A 21,494-nucleotide genomic window follows, 5' to 3' on the forward strand; every position below is an offset into this window, starting at 1 on the left:
ATGGAAATATGAATCCTTGAGATCAAGATCAGCAAATAAATCCAGAATAGACAGGGAGGGAATGATCAAAGCCAGAGACAGCATTCTGAATTTAAACCTGACATATCTGTTTAGAGCTCTGAGATCTAAAATTGAACACCTCCATTCTTTTTTAGGATTAAAAAGTAATGACAGTAGAATCCTTTGTTTCTGTGAATTAATGGCACTACTTCTACAGCCACTGCATGCAGCAGAATCTGTGTTTCCACTCTTAATAATCTCTCCTAGGAAGGGTCACTGGAAAGGGAGGGGAAAGAGAGGATGCATGAAAGAAGGGATTTGAACTGGATAACATAACATTCCTTTACTGTGTCAAAACCCCATCTTTGAGGTGATAGACTCAGATTTTAAGGCCAAAAGGGACCATCATGGTCATCTAGTTTGAGTTCCTACACATTGCAGACCACAGAACCTTACCTACCCACTCCTATAATAGACCCGCAATCTTTGACTGGGTTACTGAAGTCCTCAAATCATGATTTAAAGACTTCAAGTTACAGAGAATCCACCATTTGCTCTAGTTTAAACCTGCAAGTGAAAGCCCCTCCATTAGGTCTCTGCTAATCTGAGCTGCGGGAAAATTCTTTCCTGACTTGAAATATGGCAGTCAGTTGGACCCTGAGCATTTCAGCAAGACCCAACAGTCAGACACATAGAAAAGAATTTTCTGTAATACCTCAGAGCCCTCCCCATCTAGTGTCTCATCACCAGCCATTGGGGATATTTGCTACTAGCAGTCGCAGATCTGCTACATGCCATCGTAGGCCGTCTCATCATACCATCCCCTTTATAAATTTACCAAGATGAGTCTTGAAGCCAGTTTGGTTTTTCCTCCCACTGCTCCCCTTGGAAGGCTATTCCAAAATTTCACTCCATTGATGGTTAGCAACCTTAATCTAATTTCAAGCCTAAATTTATTGACGGCCAGTTTATATCCATTTTTCTTTTGTCAATATTGGTGCTTAACTTAAATAATTCTTCTGCCTCTTTGGTATTTATCCTTCTGATGTATTTACAGAGAGCAATCATCTCTCTCCTCAGCCTTCTTTTGGTTAGGCTAAACAAGCCAAGCTCTTAGAGTCTCTTCTCATAAGGTAGGTTTTCCATTCCTCTGATCATCCTAGTAGCTCTTCTCTGTACCTCTTCCAGTTTGCATTTATCTTTCTTAGACATGGGAGACCAGAATTGGGCACAGTATTCCAGATGGGGTCTCACCAGTGCCTTGTATACTAGCACTACCAGTTCCCTATCTCTGTTAGAAATACTTCACCTGACGCACCCTAGGACTGCATTAACCTTTTCCCACAGCTGCATCACATTGGCAGTTCTAAGTCATCCTATGATAAACCAATACACCATGGTCTTTCTCCTCCTCTATCACTTCCAAGTGATTAAGTCCCCATCTTACAGCAAAAATTCTTGTTGATAGTCCCTAAATGAATGGCTTTGCACTTTTCACTATTAAATTTCATCCCATTTCTATCACTCCAGTTTTCAAAGTCATCCAGATCTTCTTGTATGATATTCCAGTCCTTCTCTGTACTGGAATACCACCCAACTTTGTGTCATCCGCAAATTTTATTAGCACACTCCCACTTTTTGTGCCAAGGTCATGAATAAAAATGTTAAATAAGATGAGTCCCAAGACTGATCCCTGAGAAACTCCACTAGTAGTCTCCCTCCAGGCCGACAGTTCACCTTTCAGTATGACCTGTGGTAGTCTCCCCTTTAACCAGCTCCTTATTCACCTTTTAATCATCATATTAATCCCCATCTTCTCCAATTTAACTAATAATTTCTTAGGGTGGAACTGTATCAAATGCCTTACTGAAATCCAGCTAGATTAGATCTGCTGCATTTCCTGTGTCAAAAATCAGTTATATTCTCAAAGAGATCACATTGGGCTGGCACAATCTACCATTTATAAAACGATGTTGTATTTTATCTCAATTACCATTTACCTCTATCCTGAGTTTATTTTGGTATTTGGTGTAATTTAGCCTTTTTTGAAACTGGTTGGCACAATGACAGATTAGACCAAATGGATTTATCTGGTTGCCAGAGCCCTTCTAATATAGGCAACAAAATTTAATCCTTTGCAGTAGACCCCAAAATGTCAAAAACTGGATGTGTGGCCTCCTCCAAAGCCACTGATGGTATTTTTAAAATGGATATTCTATCAATTAGTTCATGAAACTGAATTGCATCTTCTGAAGAAGACAATGCTGTTGTTACTCTCACATTGCCATCAGGACATGAACCACTTTCTGGTTTCATGAAATCTTGGGATTCATCAAGTGGAGATCCTTCCCAGTACTTCTCTTCCAAAAGAGCATCCTGTGCCAAAGAAGGGGAACATTTCCTACCTCTCAGATCCGTACACCTCAGATCTGTAGGTTCCAGTGGAAGATGAATCCAGCACCAGATTATCACATGGTAGTGGTAAGTAGGAGATAGCCAATATGGCCATGGCACCAAAGATGGCATGAATCAGTCTTGCCAAATTCCCCAGTCTGGCAACGTCATCTACTTGATACAGAAGTATTACTTCAAGTGGAAGACTTTGCTTAGGACAGGATCAGCAACTTTTGGCACATGGCCCACCAGGGTAAGCCCCCGGTGCGCTGGGCTGGTTTGTTTAGCTGGAGCATCCACAGGTTCGGCCGATAGCAGCTCCCACTGGCCACGGTTCTCTCCTCCAGGCCAGGGGGACTGCAGGAAGCGGCGTGGGCCAAGGGATGTGCTGACTGTCGCCTCCTGCAGCCCCCATTGGCCTGGAGCGGCGAACCACAGCCAGTGGGAGCTGCTATCAGCCGAATCTGCAGACGCGGCAGATAAACAAACCGGCCCAGCCCGCCAGGGGGCTTACCCTGGCAGGCCACGTGCCAAAGGTTGCCAATCCCTGGCTTAGGAATTATTTGGGTTTTGGTAAGAGCCTCAGATCAGGCTCAACATCCAATTGCAGATCCAATCCTGAAGCAATAGGTGAGCTAACTGATGCAGGATCTGAAAAATAGAGACCAGTGAGCCAGCTGGAGTCTTAGGCGGGAGGATATTGACTGAGGAGAGCCCTCATGATCCTGTGTTACCAGGCAAGCACTGTGGTTAAATCAGATCCGTTAACAGGTGTGGATCCAAAAGAATTTGGGCTGTAACTATTATTCTATGTGGTTGGGTTGGCATGACTGGATCTGATGATCTTTTCTTCAGATGCATATTCTCGCAGCAATCTGGAGGTCCTAAATCCAAAGTTCTTGGATCCATATAATGTGAATAATCCGAGGAGCCACTCGAGATGTGCTTATTTCTTCCTCAGAACCAAGATGGCTGGTTCTGGTAAGTCTTGAGGAGTCTCAGACTGTCTTTCTGGTATTGGTCCCACTTAGGACTGTACCCCATTTTGAACTGGATCTGAGAACTTGGCTAGCAAAGGGTCAGTTAACTTGGAACAGGAGCATGATGCTGAATCTAAAGCCTTTGCTGTCTATGCTTGTTTGGATCTGGACATAATCAGAGCCAACTGAAGTCTCCTCTCATTATTTTCAGATCCTTTAGAACTATCAGATCCCTGAAGCTTGTCTGACAAGGCCGCTTGTAACAGAAGAGCCTGAAGTTTATTCTGTCTCTCCTTCCAGGCTCAAGGAGTAAATGTGCTGCAGGTAACACCATGTGCCAGTGAATGATTCTTGGCTAAGCACTTCAGGTACTGAATGTGTATGTCAGATGCTGGGAAAACCAATGGACGTGACACGCACCTCTTAAAATCATGCATCTTTGCATTGGGATCTGCCATGTCAGAACTGCTCAGTGTTTTACTTAACAACTATAACTACTATCTAAAATGAACTTATCCTATTAACTACACTAACTTCAAACAACAACTAATCTAAAGGCACTTAACTATGGATCTGAGGAGCTAGAGAGGTTCATGTCTTATCGTTGCTGTGGCTGGAAGGAACTGAGGCAGCAATGGGCTCTACGCCCTTTTCATAGGCATGCCATCCTAATGCACTCAAACACTGGAGGCAAGGAAGGGAGGGGCGAGGCACCCCTATCCACCCTGCTACTAGAAGGTTCCACTGTCCTAGCTGCACCTGGCTGGCCAACCCCAAGAGTGGAAATATGCAGAGGATACTTCAAGAAGCGTAAAAAGAAAAGGAGGACTCGTGGCACCTTAGAGACTAACAAATTTATTTGAGCATAAGCTTTCGTGAGCTACAGCTCACTTCGTCGGATGCATTCAGTGGAAAATAGTCCTCCTTTTCTTTTTGGGGATACAGACTAACATGGCTACTACTCTGAAACCCGTCATTAAAGAAGTGCATAAGTTAAAAATACTAGCCAAAGTACTCACAACAGGACCAGGCCTGAGAAGAAGCTTCCCATCATGGCGTGACTCCGAGGGGGTTGGGGAAAGCTCTGAGAAAGAACCTCCACAAAAAAAAAAAGTCTCTTTTTTTATATGCTATAACAAAAAAAGTGATGTCATTCCTGGTTGTTAGACTTTAGCCAAAGCCAGATGAGGAAGTTTAGGGCTGAACCCTACTCTTCTCAAGGTTTTCATCTCATCTTACTTTACTATATTTCTCTTTAATTATTACACAAAGATTTTTTTAAAGCAAACTTATATAACTAATTATTTACTGTACCTGGTAACCAATTAACCATTTTTTCTTTATTTGATCCCTGGCTTAGGAATTATTCAGCTCAAACCTTAAATAAGATAATGCTGGTATTTCAAGGGTCACTACAAGTTTAACACAAACAATCCCTCTTTCTCATGATCTTATTCTTTTTGGTTACACGCTTTGGGCCTATTGTTCAATATCCAAACTCAATTTAAAACCATAGTTCACCAAGGCCCAGTTTAGGCATATATTTCTACAGATAGAAGAACACAAAGAAATGAAGAACACACTCCCTATTTCCAGATTTAATCTGAGGTTGCTATTATATATAGTTTAATGAACTTTTAAAGAAAGATTAATGGGTACCGTAAAAAAGTGTGCTTTTAAGAGAGCTATTCTTCAACACACATGTGAAACACTTAAATACCTGCCATGAAACTTGGGGTGACTAATTACAGAATGAATGAATTTACCTAAATTCTTCAATGAAAACAGCCCCCAGGAAAACTCACATAATACAGAAATTGAGCAAATCAAAAATGCAAGATTTCTAATAAGTTCAGCCAAATTAATAGAGAAGACATTAAGTCTACATTTTCTAACGTGGATGTTGAAGGCAGACTTTTAAAGCAATAAACACAAAACAAATAATTGCGGCTAAAACTGCCCATTTGGCAGAGACCTAATTTAGGCACCCACATGAAAAATATGGCCATTTTGAGAGATTACCACATCACGAAAGGCAATATCTATAGTACAGGGTATAAAACAAAGTATGGTAAATAAGAGGTCCGTTAGTTTGGTAATAAATATCACACACTTTGGCAATAAACATCTCCTTATCCTGTAAGTGTCCAAAGATAAGGCAAAGTAAAGCATTAAGAAGCATAGCATCATGTTACTCATGATAAGGAAAGAACAACTGGGCACAGGAAGGGACACATGAAGCGATCTGGAATTCAATTTTACATAGTATGATGTGGTTGAGTCCTGTGAATATTTCGACTTCAGTGTGTCAGGACACAACATAATGGCACAAGAGAACAAGCTACTGAAATAGTTTTGGTCTACTCTGGAACCATTAACTTACAAAGAAACAAATCTGAGTAAAAGTACTGAATTGTGAGATTTCTAACTCATCTTTCCTTAGGACAAAATGGAATCAGCCACATATTAAGAACAGATTTGAATAGCTGGAAATTGGTGTGAACAGGAGAATTTTCAGGAACATGAACATAACACACAAGACATGATTCCTATGCAAAGGTTAACAATCCAAAAGTTATGAGAATATTATGAGATGAAAGAACAGAAAGCTATAGGAGCAACTTTAAAGTAGTGGATGGCATATGCCTGATAAAACACAAAGTTCTGGTTCAGTTCTGATCACTTGAACTTACCATGGTGGAATATCTTGGATTTTATTTTAAAAAAATAGGAATAAAAATGGATTGGCCTTTGTGAGATTAATGGGTGCTTGTCTTTCACCCACAAAAAAAGTATTCAAATCTCAATTCTGAATATGTGGCACTATATACAAATTATCTGGGCGATTTACATCTCTGTTGATTAGTTCCTCTCTTCTCAATCTGTTCATTCACATTGACAAAGTTATTTATTAGACCTACTGAAACTGGACTCTGGACCGGTTTACTTGGGGCCTTAAATTGTTTCTTCAACTTTGTTCCAGCATGAACAAAATGCACCTACTCAAAAACAAGACAGACTTTTAGATGGCCATGTACCATCTGGTCCTTCCTAAGTGAGCTGTAAGCACTATCATTCCAATACCGCTAAAGCTTATGTAACAATATTTTTTTTTGTTTATTATTGCTGAGAAATATCATGTAAATAATATCTTACTTTCATATAGTACCTTTCATCCTGAGATCCCAAAGCAACGTACAAAACTGAAATGCAACCACTCATCCTCCCATTCTAATAGTTCAACTCAGCTAATATGCCTCTCCGTTTTCAAGTTTCAAATTGCTAGTGTTCACAGGTTAAAAATCACAGAAGGGCCAAATCCAAGCATGGTCAGTTGTGTGATTCATCTTTCTGAAGTAGCCAGATTGAGTATTATGCAATTTATTGTGGTCAACACCTTAAAAAACACAATTTCTTCATAGACTTTAAAAATGTAAAGATATTTTTTGTTGGCATAGGTCTGGTATCCTTTGCCAAAAAAGTTCCTGCCACATATTGTTGAGTAGCTCTTTTCTGTTACTCTCTAACCCCGAGGTTGCTGCTTTTTTCAGTGTTATACGTTGCTTTTGGACCCTTCAGGATTAAAGGTGCTATATAAATGCAAGATCTATTTAATAAAGATCTCTCTCAAAAATATTGAACAAACGTTAGTAATACAGATCCAAAAAATAAAATATACATTTCTTTAGGTCCTGGTGTTGGTTTCCTTTTCTTCTTGCCTGTGTTTGGCATTTTTGCATATTGTTTTTTCAGTGACAGAACCACAGGACCTGAGGACCTCACATTCATTAGTGAATTTATCCTCACAAAATCCTTGTGATATAATAACAAAGTATTAACTCCATGCTACAGATGAACAATGGAAGCACCAAGACATGAAGTGTTTTGCAAAAGGTCACGTAAGTCTGTGACAGAAACAGAACCAAAATCTTCAATGTTCCATTCTAAGGCCTTAATCACAAGACCATCCTTCCAAACTATTTTTACCAGCTTCACTCACCACTAACTTGGCAAAAAATCCAACACAGAATCTTCTAAAAAGAAAGAGGCAACTGAAATAAGATTATTGAACCAGAAAGAAATATTAATTAGCCAGAGAGAAAACATATAAACAATGTAATCATAATACAAGGTAAACCCCCCAAAAGTAATGAGGTACCTCATTGGCTGTTTCTTTGGTATCTGTATGTAAACACAGAAAAAGCTCAAAGAGAAGAGAGATAATAGCCCTCAAATGTGCTTGACATCATAGGCCTAAGAAAATGGAATAAGAAGGGTACCAACAATAATGCTAATAATATAACAGCACAATCAGGCATTTGACTAGATGGGCTCCTTAGACTCTTTTCCATTAAAAAAATGTCCTGGTTTAAATTAGGTTAAATGCCTATTTTCCAACATGCAAAGTTAATTTAAAAAAATACATTCTCCCGTTTTATTTTTGTATTTTTTCATCCCACATGTGACTGGTTAAAACTCATTTTATATAATGCAAAGCTTATTTTCTTCAGTATTTTAACATGTGTAAGAGACAAGACATTTACCAATAAATCTTGTAATCAGGCTTCATTAGACCATCATAAAAGGAATTCAGGACATCCTCTGACATTTACCATTTTTGTATTTTCCATTCTTCTTAATAGGCCATCATTATGACAAACAACAATACTATTTATGTGGTTCATGACAGCAAAAAGTAGTTATGACCATTAAAATAAAAAATGGGAAAATTCCAAAACAGGTTCTTCATATTTTTGTATAACAAAAAAGAGATTACTTGAGAATAATTTATTTTACAGATAAAAGCAGGATGAAGGCAAAGACAATGTAAGCTCCTAGCAATGCTGTCTCCTATCTCTCCTCTATAATTTCTAGTAATGTTTTTGGTCATGATATGCCTTAAATATGAGAACTGAAAGACTAATTGGCATGTCTACTTCCCATTTCACAAACCCATGTGTTCTTCAGACATTTACTGAACTGAAATATAGCTGTTGGCAAAATAAGCCAACTTAACCAAGGGGAAACAAAAATCTGTTTCCCTAGTTAGCACTAGCAACCACCAACTGGATTTCTTAATGACTACCAGATAAAGCAGATTTGGATGTACTTTGGTAATTCTCAAGATCAGCATTTCTCCCTTCTTTCTCTTCCTTCATTAACAAAAATGAACTGGTCAACTTACCTCTCTTTTCTCTGTTAACTTCCTCCAGGACATGTTCTTGATTTTTTATTTGTTCAAAGAGAGATTGACGCTCACACTCCGTGCTCAGTGTCAAGTGCTCAAGCTGCTCTCGACTCTGCAATAGGTGGCGCCGCAGCTTCCTTTCCTTGCTTTCTCTCTCTTTCACCTCTTCACACATCCATTGAAGTTTAGTCTAGAGAAGAACAAATTTATATAACACTAAAAGGAGAGAGCATTCTAATAAAAATACTAGGACTTAAATTCTATACTGAACAAACAAGAACATTTGGAATCACCCTATTGATTTATAATAGCTATTGCTATACAAGTTTAAAAAGAAATATTAAAAATATATTAAAGGACAAATTCTGACTTAACATGCAAATGGACTCAAAATGTGCACATATATTTTGGTTGGCAGCAACTGCATGCTCAAGCCAAACATGTAAATTATTTTTTCCAGGAGAATAATCCTGTAGGCTGAGAGTCTATTGGCCATTGCTGGTTCAGAGGGTATACAGGCAGCCTGGTGAACAGGCCCTACCCTGGAATGCGATGGCATGATTCCTGCAACACTTGGTTTGCAGAGGAACATAGGCACTGCCATAGTGGATCTGACCCAAGAGCTATCTAGTCCAGGAACCTCTATCAGACAGCGGCCAGCAACATGGCCATGCTTCAGAGGAAGGGGTAAGAAACAAGCAACAGGTAAACGTGGGAAAATCTGCCTCCCACATAAGGTCTCCTGATCTCTAGCAGTTAGAGACTGGATTATCCCCTGAAGCATGAGGTTTAATAGCTCTTCCACAACATTGTTATAATTAATTATAACAACTTTCAATAATCTTGTTATCCATATAAATGTCTAATCCCTTTTTGAATTTTATTATGTTAATGGCCTAAATGTCTTCCTGTGGCAGATAATTCCACAGGTTAGTTACATATTGTGTGAAAAAGTATTTCCTTTTATGAGTTATGAATTTACCACCATTCACTCATTAAATGTCTTTGTTCTTGAGTTATGAGACAGGGTGAGCTGAAGTTTCCCCATCTACCTTCTCTAAGTCATTTATTATTTTATCCACTTTTATCATGTCCTCTATTATCTCCTAAGGAAAATAATCCCAATCTTTTCAATTTGTCTTCGGTTCTTTTCCAGGTACTTAAGCATTCTTGTCACACTTTCCTAAACTCCCTCTCGTCCTGCAATATCCTTTTGAGATGGGATAACCGTACTGCACACCATATTCAAGATGAGGTCATGCCACTAATTTATCTAAGGTCTTATATTATTCCCATATTCCTCATTCCTTATGAAACCTAGCATCTTTTTTGGTTTTTTGACTGCAGTTGCACCAGGCAGAGGTCTTCACTGAGATGTCTTCAATGAAGCCCAGGTCCCCTTCTTGAAATTATACAGCTAATTTAGAACTCTGTAATGTGTATAAGCCATTTAATTTTCCCCTCCAATTTCCATTACTTTGCATTTATTGACATTAAATTTCAATTACCATCATGTTGTTCATTCACCTTGCTTGATTAAGTCTCTCTCAACTTCCAAAATATTCTCTGAACAAATTTAAGGGAAACAACAAATGGGATGCATGACTTCTGCCCCATATTTCCATCGCAGAGGCACTGATTTTTGGGAAGGGTACCTACACAAAATGCCCTGCCAAAATCTGGCTCTAACATTGAAACCAGAGCTTCTAAGCAAAAAATGCCCAGCTCTAAACTGACCCAAACTCAAATGGTTTGGTTGTCCCAACAGTAGAAGGAACACATGAGCTATTGAACTCGCAAATACAGCTTTGGCCTGAACCTTTCTATATCTCCCAGTACATTTAAAAAAAATTATTAAATCTTTGTATTAAATTGGGGCGTATGGAGATTGCAAGTTCCAATAACTCTTGTGCTTTTACTAAGCTCAAGATGGCGCAATGTACCACAGATCGATACAGCAGCCACATCATTGCCGTGGGCGAGTTCAAGTATCTAACAAGAAATCTATTATTTTAAAATTTATGAAACTCAAAATACTAAGAGTGGACCTATGGTCTACCACTTACAGACCAGGGTCTGGACACCACAAATGGAGAGGTAGGTTTGGGGTGACTGTAATAGTTTCAAGTCACCATTTCACCACTCACAATTTGAGGTCAGAAACCATTTCACCTCTATGTACGTGTGTCAGCCTATAGCTTTGGGTGAAAAAAACATTTAATTGAAAACCACATAATGCATTGTCCAGTGAAAAAATATTTACTCCCCAACCTGCCTCACATAAAGAATCCATTAAAGTATATGGATTAAACTACAATAATAATAATTAAAAAAGGCCTATTCCCACAGTCTCCACTCCAATTAAGAGCTGATTTTTTAAGAGTTAAACCTGAACAAAACCATTTCTACACTCATAAATTCCCAGAACTAAAGAAGAAGGGAAGAAACAGAGAGAAGAAGATGGGGAAGGAAGAGACACATAGGACAGAAAAAGTGATGATTCTAAAGGGGAGTAGATTCCACCTTGAATGATAGTGAATGTGACAACAGGATGCAGAACAAATAATTTAAAATTGTAGGTACTGCAGTACTTTATTCAGTACCTAAAGACTAGTTTAATTCTGTCCTCATACATGGGGATTGAGGATAACATGTCCAGAATTCATACTCCAGCCTCAGGTCATAATTAAAAATGGAATTTGAGCCACTCCATTGAATGAGCCAAAAATCACCAATTTCAGGCACAGCCTATACAAAGATGACAATGTCATGATTATAGAAGGACTGTGAAAACTAACGCCAACACTTGCAGCTCTAACCACATTCCCTTCAGTGTCAGCCACATGAACCACAAAATCATTTCCCATCTACCCCTCCCTTGACTGCGGTCAAGAGATATGTCCCCATACCTGAGTCCCTGATGCTGCAGCAGCTGAGACTACATTACAATCTTTGCTGTGAAATGGGATGAGACTGCTGGGTTTTGTGAGAGTATCATCAGATTTGCATATTAGTAAAGTGAAAATGTGTGAGGTTTTACAGAATGCTGTACATAATACATACATATTGTGACAAAGCTCTGTGCTTGCCTCCGTGGGTTCCATGTTTCCTGGCGGATTTCGCTAGCCTCAGAGGCTCACTGTGACCCTCCACGTAACCCTTCTTTCTCTAGAGAAAAGGGTCACAGTCTACTGAGCCATTTTCATCATAATCCAGCAAGGGAGGTGAGGAGAAGTTATCCTTCCTTGCACAGTCTCTGTTGTCTCCCAGTCTCAGTGATTAATCAGGGGGCAAAGCTGGGGGGGGGGGAGCCCAGGCCCACCCCCTACTCCGGGCTCCAGCCCAGGGACCCTAATACTATCAGCTATGGTAGCTGACCTTTTAGAAACATGACATGTACAATTCCCTGGGCTACTTCCCTCACTTCCTCAAGCTCCACTTCACCCTTACCTCAAGGCCTCCTTCCTTGTGCCTGATATGGTGTGTACTACTCAGCCTCTCCAATGGCACAACTTCCTTCCACAGCTCCTGACATCCACACCCACCTGACTGACTGGGAGGCTTTTAACTAGTTTCAGCCAGCCCCTGATTGGCTTCAGGTGTCCCAATCAACCTAGCATTCTCCCTGCCTTCTGGAAAGTTCTTAATTGCCCCCAGGTGTCTTAATTCACCTGGAGCAGCTTCCATTCCACTTAACCTGGTACTAGGGATTTGTTTAGCCTGGAGCTAATATATCTATCTCCCACTACTTTTCTATAGCCATCTGGCCTTGCCCCGTCACAATATATATACACATAATTTAAATAAAACTGAACAGAAAAAGCAGAAATCCCATTTGCAGTTAGCAAAAATATCATTTCAGAACTAAGATGTGATCTGAGAGATGACTTTTAAAGCATTAAAAACAACCAGCTTTTATGCTAATAGCTAAATATTTAAGGTGTCAACCACTTTAAAAATAAGAAAAGCCCAGGACTTGAATATATTTTAACCACTTGCGTTTCAGTTCACTTGAGCGATTGGGGTTATTGAGGGACCAAGTTGCGGTTTAACTAGGAATACAGGGTTTTGGCTGTGAGACTCTTGTTTTCCCTGGTGCTCCAGAGATCCAAAGCAGCAGTGCCAGAGGATGCAGAGTCTCTTCAAGCGAGGCATCAGTCAGTGCTTGAAGAGATCTCCTCAGTGATGCTGCTTTGGGGCACCACGGAGCTAGAGCAGTAGTATCAAGAAGAGCCCCTGAACAAGTGGCAAGGCTGCAGCATAGGGACACTGAACCTCATCTGCCCAGCCCATGGCCCCTATATACACCCACATATCTCACTCCTGATGCAAAAGCTTCTCCCTCACACATGTCCCAAATACCTCTGTTAAATCCCCTTTCTTCCAAACGCCCTTCTGAAGCACACATGGATCCAAGTACATTTCTCTCCGGCTTCCCGCCACTCCCTGCTCTATCTTCAACATTTCTACTCACCCCACATGCATCTCCAGAGCACCACCACCTCCCCCAGAGTCCACCCCCATATACCTCTGCTGCCCAGAGGTATGAACAGACCTTACCAGAGGTATGTACAGACCACAACTGGGGAGAGAAATAGTTAAAAACATCCATTAAAACAAAGTTTCAATGAAAAATTAAAATAAACTTTCCTAATATATTTGAAATTTGTTGTTTCTCATCAATACACCTGTAGTCAGGAAAGGAAGATCATCTAGGTTATGACAAATAAGGGAAATAAACTGTGTATTTCATTTTAAAAGTTCAAAAAGCAATCTATATCTGAGAAGTTATTAGTATGTCTGTGGGGGAGTAGTTTGTGGGGACTATTGAGCTTCAGAAACCTAATGATACATGAGGAAAACAAAACCAAATTTCAAAAAGGGAGCATTTTAAAACAGTGCCTCTGCAAAAGTTAGTTAAAAAAACGTGGAAAAAATTGCATGGAAAATTCAACTGTCCAACGAAGAATTACTGTGCCAAATGTGGAATCTAAATTCAACCACTGCAGTATGAAACAGAGTCAATTTTTAGTCCTGCTCTAAGGGAAAATCTTGATGTAACCTCAATTATTGAATAGTTGCTCTGTCATTCAAACACTCACACACCCCCAGAACCCAGACAATTTTTATCTATTTTCTCCTCAGCTAGCTATGAAAAAAATGGTTACTAATCTGTTCCATAACTGTTGTTCTTTGAGATGCATTACACATGTTCACTCCACTCTTGGTGTTGGTGCATCCAGCACACAGCCATCAGAAACTTTTTCGCAAGACAGTACCTGTTGTGTGGCTCAGGCTCTCCCTGTTGTCCTCACACTGGTATAAAGAGCAGAGCCATCCCTAGCCCCTCCCTTCTTGTCGTAACTCTGATACAAAGGGGCAGGAGAGCGGGTTGTGGAATAGACATGGGAACACTTCTCAAAGAACAACAGTTATGGAACAGGTTAGTAAATATTTTTTTCTTCAAGTGATTGCACATGTGCGTTCAAATCTTGGTGACTTACACACTTTCAGACAGGAGGTGCGATCGGAGTCTACTTCAATAGAGATTGGAGAACAATTTGTCCCACTCTAGCATCATCTCTGGAGTCTCGAGCCACAGCATAGTGAGAGGCAAATGTGTGGACCAAAGACCAGGGTACTGCTCTACAAATGTCTGCAGTTGGAACTTGTGCCAGAAAGGCTGCCAAGATCAACTGTGACCTCAACAAACGAGCTGTGATTCTGTCAGGTGGAGCAACATTAGCCAAGTCATAGCACATGTGTATGCAGGATGCGGTCCAGGAAGAAATTCTCTGGTGGAGACTGATTGACCTCTTACTCTGCCTGTCACAGCTACGAACAGCTGTGAGGATTTACAAAAGTGTGTAGTTCTATTCAGGTAAAATTCCAAGGTTCTTCTGATGTTCAAGCCATGCAAATGCTCTTCTTCCCTGGTCATATGTGGTTCTGGTAGAATACAGGCAAATAATTTGGCTGGTAGATGTGGAAAGAGGAAGCCACCCTTGGGACGAACTTCAGATGAGGATGTAGGTAAATCTTGTCCTTAAACAAAGATTGTATGTCGAGATCCCGATATTAATGCCCACAGCTCCCTTACTCTTCTGGCCAAGCTAATAGCTACCAAAAAGGCCAACTTCATTGATAGATGCAGCAGTGAGCAGTAGTCAATGATTCAAATGGGGGACCCATACATCTTGACAATATTAAGCTTAGATCCCACGATGAAACGAGGTCTTGTACTTGAGGGCATATTTTTTCTTTGTTGATTAACAGCTCCAGAGGATTGAATGTTGACTGGCTAGGGGCAACACTGCTCTGCACTTGCAGTTTGGACTGGATTTTGACAAAGTAGGGGTAAAGCTACTACCGCCATGACCTTTATAAGAGACCCTGGGAGCTGCGGACAGGCTGAAAGGTACTATGATGAACTAACGATTTTGATTTACCAGAAATCAGAGGTACTTCCTATGAGCTTCAATGATTGCCACAAGGAAGTAGGGATTTTTTAAATTGAGGGCAGCATACCAGTCCCTGGGATCCAGGGAAGGGATAATAGAAGCTAGGGTGAACATGCAAAACTTTATCCTTTTTAAGGATTGTTGAGATGACACAAGTCTAAAATTGACCTGAGACCCCCTTCATTTTGGGGATTAGGAAATATGGGGAATAAAACCCCTTCCCTCTGATACCACATGGAACCTCCTCTATGGCTCCCTGGATAAGGAGTTTTTCATGAAAATGGTCCCTGAAGAGGGAAAGGGAGGGATGGTGGGAGGGATTAGTAGAAGCAAACTAGAGAATATATCCCACTTCCACCATGCTCAAGATCCACTTGTCCCAAGTAATCCAGGACCAAGCACTGCAAAAGTAGGAGAGACAGGGTTCAGGCCTGGAAAGATAGAGACTGGTATGACAACCTCAACTGGCTCATAAAAATACCTGTTTTGTGATTCCTGGGTGTCTTGAGGGGCCGAGTGCCAAATCAGCAGGAGAGGGAGGCGTACGCCTACAACTCTTTTTTGATAGGTCCTGCGGAAGAGGAGTGGAATGGGCTATCTAGTCCAAGAATAGTGAAGGAAACCTCAAATGGCAAGTCCTGGATAGTAGTCTGGACTTCATAGTGAAGACCAGAAAACTGCAGCCAGGATGATCTACACATGGCCCCTGCAGAGGCCATGGTTCTACGTGCAGAGTCTGCTGCGTCCAGCCCCCCCTGCAGCGAAGTTCCCATGATAAGTCTGCCCTCACAGACCAGGGAAGAGAACTCCTGCCTAGCGTTCTCTGGAAGGAGCTCCTTTAACTTTTGCATGGAACCTCACAAATTTGCACAAACGAAGTCCCAACAAAGCTTGTTAGTTAGCAATATGTAGCTCCAAACACCCTGTCGAATGAATCTTTCTGCCAAATAAGTCCAGCCTTCTGGCATCTTTTGATTTGGAGGTGGCAGCCTGGTATCCCTCTCATTCTCTCTCATTAGCTGCTGTGACAACTAATGAGCCCAAAGGTGGGTGAATATACTCAAACCCTTGGGAGGGTACATAGTACTTTCTTTCCACCTTTTTAGAGGTTCAAGGCAAAGAGGATAGACTCTGCCCCAAAAGCCTTTATTGGCTCTAATATCATCTTGTTAATTGGCAGAGATACTGTGGAGGGCCCCACCGATGATAAAAGGACAACTCGAGGGCTCCCTGACCTCTTTGACCTGTGCACCTAAGCCTGCAACAACGCTTTTCAATAACTCCTGACAAACCTTAAAATCATCAAGAGGAGGAGAAGTTGTGCCAGATCAAATGCCCTCATCTGAAGAGGAAGCCAAGACCGGGGGGGATAGAATCTCGTCTACCAGCTGTTGCTCTGGATCTGGAACCTCCTCTTAATGCTTGATACCAGTCTTGGTGCTGGCCTCTTGAAACAGAGCCACTCTGTGTGTAGACTCAGCCTTTCTAGAGGAGTGCACTGAGTATGCACAGTGTTGGGAAGGTCTGGAAGCTGGGGGAAACCCTCAAGAGTTCCAAAATGGCCACTGAACCAGGGCAGGGTCCAATTGTCAGGTCCCATTCAAGGGTCACGGCAGTAGGTGGAAAGAAAGGATCTCTGCAGAGACCGGCATGTCCTGCTTCAGCACTGTGATATATTAAATCCCCCTCTGAGTTAGACAATGAGAATTCCCTTCCTTTGACCATGGTGGGGCTGATCCAGTCAGTGCCAGGGAACAGTGCCGAGGGCCTACTGGTGGATGGAGCAACACCATCAAAGTCCACTTCCCCTTGGGGCTTATCTGTGAAGAAGGCAACTGGAGTACAAGAGGTTGAATTGCTGGCAAAAGTGGCAGTGGTGCCAAGGGACCAGACTCCTGTAAGGAAGGAGTCAAAAGCACTGAGAGGCAGAGCGGGTTTCTTACTGCTGCAAATGCCTCTAGGTAGGAGGCACATAGATGGCCCCTTGTTGCGGTGCTGAGGAAGTTGGCGGTGCTACTTCCAACACCGCACTCAACAGTTCTCCTTGTGGAGCCAGAGCTGACTGTGCTGATTTAGGCATCAAGTTGGAGGAGGATGCTGAGGTTTCAGGTGCACTCTACTTGACTCCTCCTTGACCCTCTTACCAAACTTAGAGGGTGGAGACTTTCCCCTGGCCAGTGCCTCTGTGGAAGCACTGTATTTCTTCCTCGGTATGAGTGAGGGAGAACAGTGCCAGGATCCTGCTAAAGCTGGAGGTGCACCGCTTTCTGAAATCGCAGCACTCAGCACCGAGTCAGATCAGGACAGTGGCAACAGTGGCCTGACCACTGCCTTCATCAACAGGAATTTCAGCCTAGCCTCCTTATCCTTCTTCACCCTAGGTTTGAACCCCCTGCAAGCCTGGCACCAGTCCCTCATATGTGCTTCTCCCAAGCACTTTAGGCAGCTGTTGTGCAGGTCACTCATGGGCATAGGCCTGGAGCCAGAAACACATGGCTTGAAATCTGATGACCAGGGCATACCTCAGCGTCATACATAGAAAAAAACCCTGAACAGGGAAAACAAGAAGTCAAAAATTTTTTTTTAAAAAATATCTATAATACTATTAAAACTTACTTTCATAACATTACTAAGACTAGACTTACACTACATTCAAAAAGGCTGAGAGAAATAACAGTTCTGGTAGAAAACAGAGTTCTAATGACCGTTAGGGGTGGTAAGAAGGAACTGACGGGCTAAAGGCAGTTCTTCCCTTTATAACTACATACCACCCAACAGATACCACTGAGGGAAAAAGTTTCTGACAGCCATGCACTGGGTGCACTGATACTAAGAGTGGAATGCATATATGCAATCATTCAAAGAACAACCAGGAAACACAAAATTTGGATTTCAGAAATGCTAGAAACCAAAGTCCCCATCTTTACAATATTCAACAGCAATTGCAGTGACCTGGAAGTAGAATTGAAGTGATTCCAGGTGATCAGAGATTCAGCCCAGAAATATAATCTTTTATATATAACGTGCAAATCTACAGAACTGCAGTATTTCTATTCCTTTCATTTCAGGTCTTCTCTACCAATAAGTAAAGAAACTCATTTGGCAGATTTATGAAAACAATTACTAAATGCCCTTTGGAAGGTCCTTCTAATATTGCCTAGGATGTCAGCAGCACCTATCTGAATAGGAGACTGTTTCCTATAAAGTTCTTGTTCTCTGATTCAAAATCTTATCTCTGTTATTTATAGTGATATTCACTCTTGATCTATGTGTATTACATGCTAGCCCATCAATAACCTCAAGCCACCTTGCTAGCAAACAGATTCAACTTCTCCTCAGTCAATTGGTCAACTTTTCTTCCCCTGTCATGACCCTTTTACACTGCAGAGGAAAAGGTTTGTTTCATGCAGTATAAAAGCTATTTTTAATCATGAGAAGCTTAATCCTATTAAAAGATACTGGATAAGACTGCTTACAGAGCTTGCAAAGTAAAAAGCAAGGGTTAGAAGTTACCAGTCATCTCTTTGAACCATTAAGCTGAGGCACAGAAATGAAAGCTTACAGTATGCTCACATGCCAGGGTTGGCAGGCTCATGAGAGATTTCCAAGTATGTGTGTACTCACATTATGTGGGTCATAGGCTTTAGAAGAAGGGTAAAAGGAAAATAGCACATTTTTCAAGAATCCAGTCTAAAAGCCTTTAGATATAAACCAAAACTGCTTAAAACAAAACATGTCTTGGCTTTTCTTATAACCCTATAGAAAGAAGCATGCCTGTGGACTATAAACTTACCTTGTTTTACTCCAAAAGAATTGATAAAAGAGAAAAGGCAATCCAGGACCAAAGGGTCATATTTGCAGCAGGCTTCCATCATTTCACCCACAAATGCACTCGTTTTGCTGGGTGCTCAGAATTTGGGTGTGCTCAAATTTAGTGAGCACAATTAAGGGAGAAATGCTGTAAATTTGGCTCTACAAATATCTATCGCTTATTGATGCTAAGTACCATAACTGCCAATAAAAGGGCCAATAAAAAGGCTAAAATCTGATACTCTTCAGAAATATGGTGACACTTCACACTGGAAATCCCCTACTGCTACGCAGCAAGAGATTGCCAAAGACCTTCAGCTGAAAAAAATCATTACCATCTATTGGCTTGAAAGGCCAGTCACCACGCTGGAAATATCAATATACCTATCAGAGAAATGTTACAGATTTTTAACTTTTTCTTTTTCTCTCTCTCAACCCCTTTTTAACTGCAATTTTCAAATACCATTTTTAGTGACCAAAACCAGCTTAATATTATTTTATCCAATAATATCCAACAGATGAAGTTACCTTTGTTTCTGCTAACCAGCGATGAGGGTCATTCTTTAACCCAGGTGTAAGTGATATTGCCTGGAAAAAAAATTTAGACACAGAGGGAAATTTTTTCTTATTTACTGAACAAAATGAGCACACTAATTCAAAAAATCATGACTAAAGATCAGTATTGGAAGGTTTATTCCTAAATATTTTAAAGAGCTGTTAATTTTATATCGGTCACATTAAAGGATAAGGAATGCAGTGCCATCAGTATAATTCTTGTTTAAAATGCAACTCAGGTACATAGTAATTCTGTTCTTTTTCCTGCTTTATCCATATGATCACTACAACACTATGTGATTAGAACATCCTCAAAATGCTTAAATGTTTTATTATTAGATTGCAGTTTACTGTATCAACAACAATGCATATTTGGAGTTGGGAAGGAATTCTCCTCCAAGGCAGATTGGAAGAGGCCCTGGGTTTTTTTTGCCTTTTTCTGTAGCATGGGGCACAGGTCACTTGCCGGAGGATTCTCTGCACCTTGAAGTCTTTAAACCATGATTTGAGGACTTCAATAGCTCAGACATAGGTGAGAGGTTTATTGCAGGAGTGGGTGGGTGAGATTCTGTGGCCTGCATTGTGGTCAGACTAGATGATCATAATAGTCCCTTCTGACCTTAATAGCTATGAGTTTATGAGTCTAAGATATATTGTATAAGTAGGGGCATAGCGAGCAGATCGAGGGACGTGATCATTCCCCTCTATTCGACATTGGTGAGGCGTCATCTGGAGTACTGTGTCCAGTTTTGGGCCCCACACTTCAAGAAGGATGTGGATAAACTGGAGAGAGTCCAGTGAAGGGCAACAAAAATGATTAGGGATCTGGAACACATGACTTATGAGGAGAGGCTGAGGGAGCTGGGATTGTTTAGCCTGCAGAAGAGAAGAATGAGGGGGGATTTGATAGCTGCTTTCAACTACCTGAAAGGGGGTTCCAAAGAGGATGGCTCTAGACTGTTCTCAATGGTAGCAGATGACAGAACGAGGAGTAATGGTCTCAAGTTGCAGTGGGGGAGGTTTAGATTGGATATTAGGAAAAACTTTTTCACTAAGAGGGTGGTGAAACACTGGAATGCGTTACCTAGGGAGGTGGTAGAATCTCCTTCCTTAGAGGTTTTTAAGGTCAGGCTTGACAAAGCCCTGGCTGGGATGATTTAACTGGGAATTGGTCCTGCTTCGAGCAGGGGGTTGGACTAGATGACCTTCTGGGGTCCCTTCCAACCCTGATATTCTATGATTCTATGATCTATGATTCTATATTCTGGGTGCCCCTTTGTGAAAATTATGTTTAATTTACAGGGAAATGCAATTTACAACTATTGATCTGAATCACATGTTAAAATGCCTGTTGAAGGGTTAAAATCCATTGCTGATGTAATAACCTGGTATATGGATTTGTGTACAGACCCAAAGTCCAGAGTTTGGTCAAGAGGTCAGAGGCCTAGCAAATAGTGATTAGCTAAGAGAAAGCAGAATAACCAAAGATAACCTTGTTTTTGTTAAGATATGCCTGGTCAGCAAAATGCCAGATGTTGGGGGCAATAATTGTGTCTTATTCAAAGTTGCAAACAGAACAAAGAAGCCCTGTTTCTGTTCCGTTAGTTTCTTCTGTAGGGAGATGTTCTTCCCACACATCCAACCTTGAGTTTATGAAAGGTTCAAGCATGTTAGTATAAGATATGGCCTCCTCCCACCTCCCTTTCCCAGGAACCAATACCTGCCTTAAAACCCAAATAAGCAACTTGAAAGACAATCTTTATTGCCATTTACTTTCACTGCTTCTTTGCTTTTACCCCTAGATATGTATCTGTTGGACAAAGGAGCTACTTCATTCCTATGGACCCCAAACTGAATCCAACATATATTCTATACTAATACATTTATTAAAGTACTAATTAAATGCTAAATGTTAATTTGTTAACTTGAGACCATGGGCGGAGACATTATGTAACCTTTTGACCATTGGCTACTGTGCTATCATGCCTTGCAGCTAAACCTATCTGGGGGTGTGGGACTGCCTACCCCATCACTTTCCCTGCCCATGGAAAATATTGATTGACAGTGTCTCTGAGCCTAATAAGCGAGGTGACACTCCGTCAGCAC

The 21,494-nt window shown here is 41.0% G+C and overlaps 1 protein-coding gene across 1 annotated transcript in view; it reads right to left on the reverse strand.

Moving 5' to 3' along the window:
• Positions 1-21,494, reverse strand: part of CEP128 (centrosomal protein 128) — a 447,165-nt gene that overhangs the window by 245,174 nt on the left and 180,497 nt on the right. The window contains exons 17-18 of the mRNA XM_084632372.1: positions 19,362-19,421; positions 8,560-8,752 (exon numbers count right to left, since the gene is read on the reverse strand). Coding sequence (XP_084488498.1) covers positions 8,560-8,752; positions 19,362-19,421 — 253 coding nt within the window. The remainder of the gene's footprint in view (positions 1-8,559; positions 8,753-19,361; positions 19,422-21,494) is intronic.

The sequence above is a fragment of the Lepidochelys olivacea genome (assembly GCF_965140295.1).
Source record: "Lepidochelys olivacea isolate rLepOli2 genome assembly, chromosome: 6".
NCBI lineage: Eukaryota > Metazoa > Chordata > Testudines > Cheloniidae > Lepidochelys > Lepidochelys olivacea.